The sequence below is a fragment of the Punica granatum genome, chromosome 2 (assembly GCF_007655135.1).
Source record: "Punica granatum isolate Tunisia-2019 chromosome 2, ASM765513v2, whole genome shotgun sequence".
NCBI classification, from domain to species: Eukaryota; Viridiplantae; Streptophyta; class Magnoliopsida; order Myrtales; family Lythraceae; genus Punica; species Punica granatum.
The window spans coordinates 31167160-31180031 of NC_045128.1; the positions used below are offsets into that span (position 1 = coordinate 31167160).

Below are 12872 nucleotides of genomic sequence, written 5' to 3' on the forward strand. Positions count from 1 at the left end.
TTGACTAAACCCCTAAGAATAATAAATGAGACACATTATGAATGCTTAAGAGTGCCCCTAAGAATTTCTCAAATTTTTTTATATTTTTTATAATATATAGACTAGCACTAGCTGGTAATGAAATGACCTTGCATCTGCAATGGATCGCGTTTGGTATGCATATTTAATCTTTCGAACTGTGAGCCCACATTAAACAATGATGCAAAAATAAAATGCGATAAAATTGCCATGGTGCCTACCAAGTCACGTCATGAAGGGTTATTATGGTATCGGGAGCAGTCTACTCATAACTATATATGTAATTTAAGTGGGAATCTTTTTAGGCTACTTCATATAAATGACAGTTCAAAATCTCTCAACTCATAATTTCACCATTCACACAATAAAACTATTATTCAATACTAAAGTTGAATTTATTCATTCACTGTATTAGATTCACGAGTCTTTTTTATAATCGAAAAGTTGAATTCATTCAGAGGACATCTTATTTGACTGAATTATCCCGCATACCATATTTTCAATTTATGTCAACCTACTTGATACTTGTTGCTGCGCATACCTAATTAGAGATAACGAATACCGGAAAACGAGCAAAAGAAAGCACCCTGTGGTCCATATCCCTTAAATAGACTCACAATAGCACCTATTGAAAAAGGCTACTATGCAGGATATATACACATATAATACCAATAGTCAAAGTATCTTTTTTTTCCCCCTAGAATTTCCTTTTCCTTAATTTTTAGAAGAACCCTTTATAGAATTCTTTTTTTTTCCTTTTTTATTTTAATTTGTCTAGAAGCAGATGACAATTGGGCTAAATAAAAGTTGGAGATATGCACTGTTTAAGGGCAGAGATGAGACGCAACATTCTGTACTTACCCTACTTAATATGGAAACGAAGAGGAAGCATATTGGCGGTCCTTAATTGGGGCAAACTATTCCATTTTTGGGCCAATTTGCCCCTCTTATATCTTACCTGTTCTGTCATTTTGCCCAGCAAGCCCCACTTTTTTAAAGTCTATAAAAGGAATTCGATAGAATAATAAAAATGCAATTTGGGGAAAATAAAAAGGAAAGAAATATTAGATTGCCTTTTTTATCGAACCTCACATGGTGGTAGGTACGTAAGTTTTGTTAGGGCTTAAGACTAACAATAATATCTTATAGCTCTTGGTGGGTACAAGAATATGGCAGAAAGGCAATACCCTGAGCCAGCAGGCTTGCCCAGATTTTGGATTTCTTGTTTGCTAGTTTGTTAAATGTGTTATTGAATAACATTATTATTTGGGATAATTTTTAAAGTAGAGATACTTTGCAGTTTATTTAATTTTTCATTATTATATGCTCAACCTCATCCCAACCTCTTTAATTGAAGTGCTCCCTATTAAATAAAGGATCAATTTGATTGCAGAAAATTATTCAAATTTCGGTTTTTTCGGTTGAAAATGAATTAATAATTCGCAAGCATATTACCATATTTTTCAGTTTGTTCACAAACAAAAACTCGAAAATATTTCTGCATACCAAACAGATCAATATATTTGCCTATATATACACGTAGTATAATATTTGTCCTCTATAATTAGACAGGATTTAGAATATCTGGCCGTTTGAGGCCCAAGCCCATAAACAATCGACTGAGCCCAGACCCACGTACTGGGCAATTCATGCAGCCGCCGGAACATCATTATAACAAATCATGAACGGATCAAAAGGTCATCCCAACAATCAGTTATACTACCAAAAAAGACCAAATCAGTTAACATCTCTGTTTCATTTTGATGGCTTCAGTTTTCTACATAAATTCTCTCGCATCTTGTTGGCAATCAGTAATCACTTGTCAATCGGCATACTAGTTTACATCGGTACTGCTTGTTCGGTACCAGCAAAAACCTCTACTTACAGAGCGATATCTTTCTTCCGGACCAGTCTGTTTCATCTTTCCCCCTTCAAAGCCCCAAATCTCCACGACCCCCGACGAGTATATTATCTGACGGATAGAGCCCTCTTGAGCTCCTTCTGTGAGTTCTACGAAATTTCAAATCATGTAACACCACTCATCTCCTACGGCCATAGTACCCTCCACCGCCCCCGAAGTAGTTCTGATGCCGGTACCGGGTCCCTCCACTCCTGGGTCCAGCACCGTCCCAGTTGCTCCCCCGGCCTGAGACCCTTCCCGACCCACCCTGCTGGCCCCAGTTCATCGTCTGGGACCCTAGCCCGTTAAGCTCCTCCTCCTCCCTGTCATTGTACTCCAACACAAGCCTCTTTATGTCCTGCTTCTCCTCAAGTTCGGCAGCTTCCTTCTGCTTTGTGCTCTGCACGAGTGAGCAGTCCCATGGGATGAACATCTGCTTGGTCTGCTGCTTGTTCCCTCTCTTGACGAGGACCTTAACAGGCACTTCCTTGCTCACTCCACCTTCCTCGTCCTGTCCTTCGTCACCACTCTCACCTCCCATAGCTCCTCTTCCATGGTCCTTGGCAGAACCCTCGAACACGTTCATGGGAATCATCATGTTCAGACTCGGCCGGCCCCGAAGCTCTTGCCTCCGCTGCTCCATGCTCTCCTACACCCATAAACAACAGACCAGAGCAAATAAAATCAAGCCCATTGCAAATGTATCCTGGCAGTTTTTGGACAATTACCAAACTGGCTATAAAATTATGGGGTGTCGATATATATGACCAGTAATAATATCACACATAACATTGCTGATTTTTGCATGCTTCCACATAATGCTGTTGCCTGACTGTCCACCTCAACCATGAGCATGGTAAATCAACGAGGACTGGCCAGCCTCAAGGTGGCCAATGGCCCAACACCCAGTCCGGCGGGTGAAAGAATGGCATCAAAGATGCCAGCTCAGCCTCATACTGCTTGAAGGAAGTCTAGCAGACTATGCAGTTGATAAATAAGAAAGATGAGGCTTGCCTGCATCACAGCCCTGAGTTCCTCCTCAAAATTGGCCTCTTCCACAGGATCTACCTCAGGCACCTTCTGCCTTACATGGACTTCATCCTCCTCAGCTGAAGCAGGTCCACCTCCACCTCTATCATCATCCTCATCATCATCCTCCTCACTATCATCATGATTCTCATCATCTAGATCCTCCTCATCAGTAGAGCCACTAGCTAAATCACTATCACTTTCCATGACCTCCTCATGCAACTCTCCATTTTCCTCAGCTCCATTCTCATTGCTTCGCCCGTTTGTTGAGGCACTAGTGTTGGAAGCAGTTCTGATGGAAGAACGCTTTTCAGCATCCGAGTGAGAAGCGCTGCTGGCCTTCTCAGCAGAAGCAGTGCGCTCATGTTCCTCAAGTTCAATAAGTGCCGCATTGACTTCTTCAATGGAGGCATATCTAGTCATATTGGGTCTCAGCTCAGCAAACAAGTCCTGTTGGATCCGTTTGGAAAATGTCAAGGACTTCATTAAATAAAAATAAAAATTTGTATTGATCAACCCAAAAAAAGATGAAATATTCATGATGACTCATGCCCCTCTATGTTCCTGTGGAGGATTTATACAAGTATATCCATGCCAAGTCATGCCTAAGAAAGATGAAGCAATAACTACATTCAAAACTTCTTTTAAGGGGGGTTTGGTTGGGGGGAGGAGCAAAAGACTGACCTGCAAGTCAAATTCGACATCCAACGGCAAAGCACCTTTGCCAAGAATATACCGCTGGAAATGTATTAAAAACCGATCGAGTTTCCTTTTAGATGAGCCACGGTCGAAGTAATGGCCACAAGTCTGAAGAAGCGTGATAACCAACCTAATGCGGAAGCAGTCTTCTGGAGGATCCAGGGCATCTTGCTGACAATGAAAAGTAATATTTCTAAGTAAAAGATATCATCTTCTGAACGGCAGAATAAAAGAAAGAATCTATGGTTAAACACCATACCTCGGCTGTGTCATGGCCGAAAACGAGAATCAAGTACAAAGTATCAAATATGACAGATGAATCCACGTGTTCATAATTATACAGTTCTCCTAAGAAGCGCATATGAGCAACTCGCTTCTGTTGCATCCCATAGTCGTTCACTTCAAGGCCTAAGCGTATTTCCTCCAAGACCTGGGAGTGGAGGAGCAAAGATAATCTTAAGAAGTTTTAAGGCATAAATCTGCACGTAAAACCTATGACAATGCCAAGCAACAAGCAGAAATATGCAGAGAAAAGCACCAACCTCATCAACAACCGCAACAGCAAATTCATCATGATAGCGGCTTAAACCGGCAGTTAGAGAAGCAATCAAGTGAATCTGACCATATTTTCCTCGGTGGACCTTCATAAAACATTTCAAAAGATATGCTTCACATTCACGCCAGGGCAATTTCCGAAGTTGACGTAGTACATGCTCGATTGTAGATTTGTCAAGGTCTGAGAAGAGCAATTTCCTAATATACTGCAAAGGAAATAACAACATCAGATAACTCTGATGAAATTGCTTATATTCACCATAATGGACTTATGGAGCAACATAAATCATTATTGCAAATGCAGCTGATACCTGATACAAAGGTGGGCGGACCTTTGAGACCCGAGCAGGTCTTTCAGGTGGTTTGCATAGATAGTAAGCATTTTCTACAAGAGTGCTATGGCGAGGATCCAAATTTTTAACATTTTTCAGGCGCATCAGTATCTCCAACATATTAGCCATGCGAACAGTGGTTTCAGGAGATCGATATAGAAACCGACCACAAGTCTCCAAAAGATTGCATGCAACGTCAATGTTGTGATGAGTGAAATCATCTAGACACGCCTGATAACAAGAGATCAAGAATCAGTGAGCAGACACATCTAGCAATATGCATGGTTCCAAATTTAGTTTCCAAACTAATTGAATGTCCCATATAGCAAGATAATTAACCCGGATCAGGTAGAGATATAAAGCCAGCAGGAGCAACATTAATATACCACCAACCCCCTAGGGTCTAAGTGGATACACAAGGTCGAGGGTTTGAACCCCCTTGCAAGCATAACCCCTGATGAATCTTCCGTGTAAAAAAAAAAAAATAGAGTACCACCAGCTACTCACCTTTAGACAACTAAAAACAAGGCCTGCAGGAGCTATCCTAAACTTGCAGAGTTCTCCAATGAATCTGATGTTTCTGATCTTGGTTTCAATGTTCATTTGGTCCTGCAATAAGATACATTTTTTGTCATTTATATTGGCAAAACAAATACTAATATATAGTACATAATTATGTTAACATGCCTTCTTATTTATAAGGAAATTGAACTCCTCTTCCAACATCTGTAGAAGCATAGTAGACACATCCTTCATGCAAGTCGATAGTGTGGCAACCATTCGTGAGTAGTAGGGAAGCAGTTCCAGCGACGTCCTTGGAACATTGAATAATGCCCTCACAAGCCTCTTTCTGTTAGATTTTGAATTTATATAACAGAAATCCACCTGAACAATGCAGAACATTATAGCATGTTTCAGCATAGATGCACAAAAACTACAGTAAAACAAAAGCTTAAATTTTGAAGAATTTTTGCTTACAGTTAGCTGATCAATAAGATCCCTGCTCACACAGCCTGGTAGCCTCTGCAGCAGGGCATCCAGAGTTGTCCCTTCGGAGCCTTTAACCTTCTCCTTCTCATGTTCCCCCTTTCTTTCAGTATCTTTTTCTTTCCCTTTCTCTTTGTCCAAATCCTTTGTCTTCTCCTTATCCTTCTCTTCTTTATCCTTGGGCTTTTCTTTATCCTTGTCTTCTTTGTCTTTTCCCTTCTCAGAGCTTTTACTCTCATGTGAAGCTCCAACATCTCCAGAAACCTCTGAAGTATCTTGGCCACTTGTTTGACCTTGCTCTGATTCAGAAGCCAGTTCCTTTGTAAAGTAAATGTCATCAGCAACACATAGAAACTCTTACAGAACTTCATAGATAAGAACATCACACAAATGCGTACATTTGGCTGCTCTTGAGTCTTTGACGATGGCTCATTGACCTTGGGCTCTGCTTCCCCCAACAGCACTGCTGGAACAAAAGCTCTACAAACAATGAAAACAAAAGCAAATCAGCATTTCACTTAAGATTTCTCACTAAAAAGTACCAACAAGATATTAACCTTGATAACAATTTCATACCTCTATGATTAAGTAAATGGTGAATAATCTTTTAATTCATAAGAAACATGGAAGTATGAATTAACAATTTCCCATATGTGCATCGGCTGAAAACTAAAGATGAACAAGCCTCTAAAAAAGATAATGCTTCTACTGCAGTTATCTTTCACACCAAAGACACACCTGAGATCAGGTAAGTTCTCGTAGAAAGCTCGAGTGTCTTCGTCATCCCACAATGCTTCCACTGCTGATGAATCTTTCCCAGCAACAGGAGAAGAAGCATCCTCTCCACTGGAAACCCTTGTTGTATGACCATCCTCGGGTATTACTGGAGGCTGCATATCGAGTGCTTCTGCTAATCTGTCGTTTTGAGAATTCATCAGGGACAATTAAAGGTCATAAGCAGATAACAGAGGAAAAGTTAGGCATGACACAAGAAATAAAATCCAAATGTTGCCTATTCTTAGTCATGTGCATCTCAACACAACATGTTCAGGCCATAGCTATGGTAATCATAGTCATGAATAAAAGAAATGAAATCTCACCAAGCCGAAGTATTTCTCAATTAGGGTTTCATTACAATCAGTATGTATAAAAAATGATATTATCACAATGTGAACTTGCAATTAACAGCGATATAATACTGTCGTAATACAATAAATAGTAAGTACAATTCCTGTAAATATGTTTACAACAGAGAGTTGAATAATTCTGTTGAACAGAAAGTGACTTACGATGATATATTACGATATAAATGATCGTAAGATTTTCGCAGCCGTTCATAAGAAGTGACATTTTCATCACTGAGCTCCCCTCTAGCATTCAGAATTTTTGCATTTTCATGCTCCATTTGGCGTAGTGACTAGAAACATTAAAAACATCAAAAAGAAAAAGAATTAAGACAATAATCTCGGACTAATAAGATCAAGACAAATTCTAATTAGAATATGCACATAAAACTAAGTAACATATGGCATGGATTACGTAAACTATTATGCAAGTACAGACAATAACCAAAACGAAGGTAGTATATCTCTTACAGCATGCTCAGAATGAAGTAGTTCCACGGCGGCTTCGTAATATGCGTGAAATGCTTTTCTGAAAATTTTCTTGTGCTCTGCAGTAATATTGAGTCCCTTAAAAAACTGCAGCAAAAGCAGAGTACGCATTAGAATAGCACCATGCTAGAAACTTAGCATTGAATTGCAACGTGATTGCTAAGACAAGTGTTTAAAGTTTCTGATCATATATGAACGTCCGCTCAAGCTGGCAAATCTGTGATCAGTTGCTACTGACAAAAGAACAAACAATTCTCTGTCTATTAAGACATTCAGCTTTTACCTCATGATATTTAAGACTACGAGATGTTAATATACCAAGGTAGTGGGAAGCTACTCCAGGACATCGTTTCAACATGATCATATACATCATAAATTTATAGACCAACTGCAATCTCCAGTTTCCTAGTGCCAAAACTTCTTATTTCTAGCATACACGAGCCCATTTATTTGTTTCATCTTATCTTGCTTGACGCAACACAAAGTATAATTTAAATGTAAAAAAGGGTGAGTTTCAAAATCACGGCACCAAACACTCTTCCTGTCAAAAGCCAAAGCATACCTCCTCATAAACTTCTTGCCCAGATAGTGGAAGACCTAAAAACACTCTCCCTTGACGAGCGAAACTAGCAAGGAGAGCCAAATTAGATTGAGTAGTATCCCGATCCTTCAAGTGTTCTAAACTAGTCAGATCCTTAATGATATTGACAAAAATGCTGCTGTCTTCAATAACCCCGACAAAGTAAAGCTCCAAAAGCAACTTGAGAGTGCTGCGCTTTTTCATGGCCTTCAAGTTCCTATCTGCATCTGCATCATCTGCAGATTTTCCAGGAAAAAATATTTTTAGGAGTCCTTGAACCAAACTTGGTGAGAAGTCTTTGTATCTCCGATGAAGCAGCGAGCATATCTACAAAGAAAAGAACGGTAGTTTAATTGCAGAAAAAAAAAATCATAATTTGATAACCGTAAGTCCAATAAGTTTCTATAGAAATGCAAATGCTATCTCAAAATACAAAAATCACCTGAACTGCTGCTTGTATGTCAGAGCTTCTTAGTTTGGCATCACATATTGCTGTAACTGCCTCACTAACGAATTTGCTCAGGTTTACACTTCGCAGCTCATCCATCAATCCTTCTCGCTGCTCTTCATTTATCTGCTTTAGTTTCTTAATTACAGCTGTATTTCGCTTAATGCTTGAATCCAGCGATCTGAGGAAACCCGAGTCTGAAAGCAGGCAAATTATATCAAATTATGTGCAATAATCCCACATACAGTAATTGTTCCTTGAAAATAATATATATATATATATATATATGCATTATCTCTCGCTGTACTTTAGGCACTATCTCAAAGGCCATGACAGTGATTTTTTTTTTTTTCTAACCCAGGGTGTCCGGACTTCGCCCGACTAATCCCTAGGGCTCCGTGAACTCTTGGCGGCACACGGAACGGGTAATTACGCCAAAAGTGCTCCGGTGGCCCCAAGGGGATTCGAACCCGGGTCTCGGTGCAAACTTGGGTGCACATTAACCACTAGGCCAAACCCCTTGGGGTTGGCCATGACAGTGATTGCTTTGATGCTTAAACATCAATTTTTAACCCTAGAGATAATCTAGAACTCAACTGCCTAATCCATAATTAGATCTTAAAACATGGGATCCTATAACCATTGCCCAACACTCTATGCACATGTAACTACATGAATGTCAAAGTGCTTGATTACTGCGACACCTAAGCCTCAATTCAACATGGAACGCTAGGGATAGGATGCAACTATGAAGAGCCAAGCTTCGAGAACTGCTAAATTGTACCCCTCATGTGGAGAACTACTATAAAATTCAATGATACTTGTAATGCTATCAGTCTACAGGGTGCATAGCCACTTAATAATGCTCATCCTTCTAAGTAACATCTAAAAGACTAAATTTGATAGAGAATTTCACCATTAAGTTTAATCTGCATTTCACTCACCAGGCCTTTCTGGATTCAAATTGCTTTGACGAAGAGCCATTTTTGCCTCAATTGACTTCTTAAATTCTTCAAGACGAGCGGCAGCTTCCTGTACCATATCAACGGGGTACTCAAATGAATTAGATAACTCTGACTACTGTAAACCCCTCAAATTACGATGTAATTTTCTCCACCCTCTCTAAAACAGAAATCAGAATGCATATGAGGATCGCAATTAACTATCAGAAGCCCACAAGGAGGACAAAAAGATATCAATATCGGATACAAGGATCCCCACCTCATCATCCTGCTTGCTGTGCTGTTCGCCATCCTGGTGTTCCATCTTGCTGTTATCTATTTAAAGGTAAGTTACTAAAGCATCAGAAATAATATCTATACACTGAAAATCAAAATTCCTTCAAGATAATAAAATACGAACCCAAGCTGAACCACATGAGCAGTAAATTCAGGCTATATCAAGCTACAGAACTACTGCGGTTTACAACATCAACGATCAACAATTAGAGGAAAGAGTCCTAGATTTCACTGTTGCTCGTATGACAAGAAATTCCCAGCATGGAAAATTTTGCAGAGACGCTACTTATATCCATAATCGATCGGAAGACTTGAATATCATATCATGCTGCCGAAGCAATTTCTAGTAGACAAAGGAGGCCAAGAACCTGCAGCGTTCACTGCAATTGCATCGAACACAAAATTCCCAGGAAAAATCAACTTAATTCCCCCGTAGTGCAAAAGGAATCTGAAGCAATCATTTTGCACATGTTAGGACTGATTAAAGCGGTCGACAGTCGTACAATAAGCTGTCAAACGAAACCCTAAGAGAACTCCCCAAAAATCGAGAGGTAGACGGATGCTCAAATTGGAGATCCCTCGGAGACAACGAGCCGACGTGTGAGCGCAGAATCGAGAGAACAACGAGAAAGAGACGAAAACGGAGCTCAACATGGAGGAGAGAAACGGGCTCACCTGATCGGAGATGGAGACGAAGAATTTGCACACAGTCGAAAGTTGCAGAAGCAGAAGAAGGAGGAGGAAGCGGGGATTGAACTTGCTATGTTCGATGGAGTCGTGAAGAAGCTGAGGAAGGCAAACGGGCTGTCGAATTGGGAGGGGTCCGCCGGGGGGGGGGAAGGGATCGTAGTTTGAGCGGAAATTGCAAGAGAACCCGTACTTTTAACGTTTTTACAAATTTCCCCCCTCCCCCAAAGATGAAAAACAATGATGGAAATTGGAACCAAAGGAGTGTTTGTTCTTGAAAATTATTTCTGCGAACTCACTTTTTCTAGCATAAAAAGTTTTGAGAATTATTACAAAGTATGAGAATTCTCGTTTTCAACCCCCAAAACAAATTAGTAGTAGTGAGGTCGTTTTTTTATACCATATTATGAATCCCGAGACTGTTCTCACATCTTTGTGGTTGTTTTCTATTCGACTTTTTGGAATATTTTAGAATTTATTTTTAAAAAAAAATTTGCATAATGAAGGAGACAAGGGAGGAGAATTTTGAAACAAAAATATAGGTAGTGGATTTTTTTTTTCAATAATACTCTTGAAAATTGGTGAGATTTTATAAGTTGATGTATATAGTAAAATTTATATTATTTAAAATGGTGACGGTTATAGAATGAAGTTTTTCTTAAATAATAATTAGAGAATCGTCCCGCACTACGCACGGGAGTAAAAAATAAAATTTGTTCGCGGAAATGGGGGCCGGCCAAAAAGAGGAGGGTGAGGAGAAGGAGTAAAAAGTGGAAGTGCAAGAAACTCGGATGAGTGGAGAAGAGATGATTTATAATTTTTTTTCTTCTACTTTTACTTTTTTGCTCCTTATCTAATGCTCCTAATTAATTTAATAAATAAGATGGGTGATTTTGGAAAATAAAAGTGAAATGGAATCTTCATTTCTGACTTTATATAATATATAGTGCATATAATAAAAAAGAATAAAATAATACTTTTCTTGCTCAATTTATCATGTATTAAAATTAATTATCAACTGGCTATATAGTATGTAGAGATGGTAATCATATTGTGTCATGTCATGCTATCATGTTGGATCAGCACCATGTATAACTCAATTGCGGGTTATCTTTTACATCGACGCAAGTGCATTTGGCCAGCACGACCAGCTAACCTTGCGAGCCTTATTGTGATCCAATGGAATAAGGGTCAGTCCAAAGCATATAAGGTTTAAGGCTTTAAGCTCAACAAAAAGAGTTTTGCTTCTTCAAATTTTGTTAAAAAATTGTGCGAGGTATTTTTTATTACTGCGTAATTGGTAGAGACATTATGCTAGACCCTTACACTACTAGAATTGTCGAATTTTCTAATGGAATTTTCCGACAGATTTACCCCGTCGAAAAATTTCCTTTAGAAAGCTGTCGGAATTCCGTCGAAAATTTTTTCCAACATAATAAATGCGTTAGCACTTTCGACGGAATATTCAATCGGAAAACTGACCGTTTGACTAGCAACAACCTTTCTTCTCCATTTAAGTTTCTTCTTTATCCGCGCTCCCTCTCTCTATCTGCAGCTCTCTCTTAGCTCGCATCTCATCATCTCTCAGCTCTCTCCCTCAGCTCGCATCTCCCTCCGTCCCGACTTGCATTGTACTCCGATCGACTTGGCATCTCCCAGTGCGACAGCCCATCTTCGATCTGGTCAGCTCTCTGTTTCCGACCCATAGCACATGCACAGTGCCTACAAGCCTCCAAGTCGCGCCTCTAGCTCCAACTAGCCCGCACCCCCCCTGTCCAGCTCGATCCGACCCCCACAGACATCCCCAGGCCTTGCTTAGTCTACACAGGAAGCTAGCTAGCTCCAGCTCTTACACGGATCTTGTGCGCATCCCACCTCCTGCAGCTCCAGCTACACCACACCCCCCCCCCCCCCCCCCCCAGCTCCAGTTCTCGCCGCGTAGCTCTAGCTCCCAAGGTGAAGGACCACACGTCTGAGCAAGGCCCAGAGGTGCACCGAGCTCCACCTCCGACTCGTGCGCCACCGCTGCCCGTCGCCATGCCAAGATCAACCCCTTCTCTCCTCGACATTGAGTTGGTCGTCCCGGATTTGTAATTATTTTGAAATTACATATATTTTTTAAAAAATTTATAATAGTTAATTTCGATTTTTTAAAATATTTTTCTGAATTTATAATTTTGTAAAATGTAATTCTTGAATTAATTACATATAGCAAATGTTGTAATTAACTAGAATGTGTATAATGAGTTTAAAAATTGGAATATTATATTTGTTTATTTGATGGAAAATTACATTCTTACATAACAAATGTAATTAGATCAATGTAATATAATATTATTTGATTAAAATTAAATTCGTACACAGAAAATGTAATTATAAATTATTTAATAAAAATTATGGAATTATTAATTATGTTCGTGAAATTTAGGATATGTTATTAAAAGTTCAATGATGAATTAATTTCATAAAAAAAATATAATTATAATATATGATAAAAATTATAAATAATTAATTTTATTGCGAATCTATTTAATTTGAAAAAAAAAGTTTCTTTGATGAAAATTAGAATTTAATTAATATGAATATATATATCTACATACGTGAAATTGCCTAATTATATGTTGTTTGTTGTATAGGTTCGTGGATTGTCTAAAGGAGTCCGACCCCTTACACTTGTTGCTAAGCCACATTGAAGGTAGAGTCGAATAATTATGTTTATATATATAATTAATGTTAATCCATAGTTAAAACTTTGGTGTTTAGATTGATTATATATGACCCTAGGT

General features: G+C 39.1%; 1 protein-coding gene across 1 annotated transcript; it reads right to left on the reverse strand.

The window, feature by feature from the left end:
- Positions 1 to 1706: 1706 nt before the first annotated feature.
- On the reverse strand, positions 1707 to 10239 carry LOC116196025 (regulator of nonsense transcripts UPF2). The gene is made up of 18 exons (XM_031525532.1): positions 10075 to 10239; positions 9383 to 9438; positions 9106 to 9193; positions 8156 to 8358; positions 7696 to 8040; positions 7116 to 7220; positions 6810 to 6937; positions 6259 to 6435; positions 5919 to 6000; positions 5512 to 5838; positions 5221 to 5418; positions 5041 to 5142; positions 4513 to 4764; positions 4189 to 4407; positions 3906 to 4076; positions 3632 to 3817; positions 2933 to 3397; positions 1707 to 2567 (listed from the first exon to the last, which is right to left on the reverse strand). The coding sequence occupies exons 2-18, from the start codon at positions 9425 to 9427 to the stop codon at positions 2058 to 2060; spliced, it is 3603 nt and encodes a 1200-aa protein (XP_031381392.1). The 5' UTR covers positions 9428 to 9438; positions 10075 to 10239; the 3' UTR covers positions 1707 to 2057.
- Positions 10240 to 12872: the final 2633 nt, after the last annotated feature.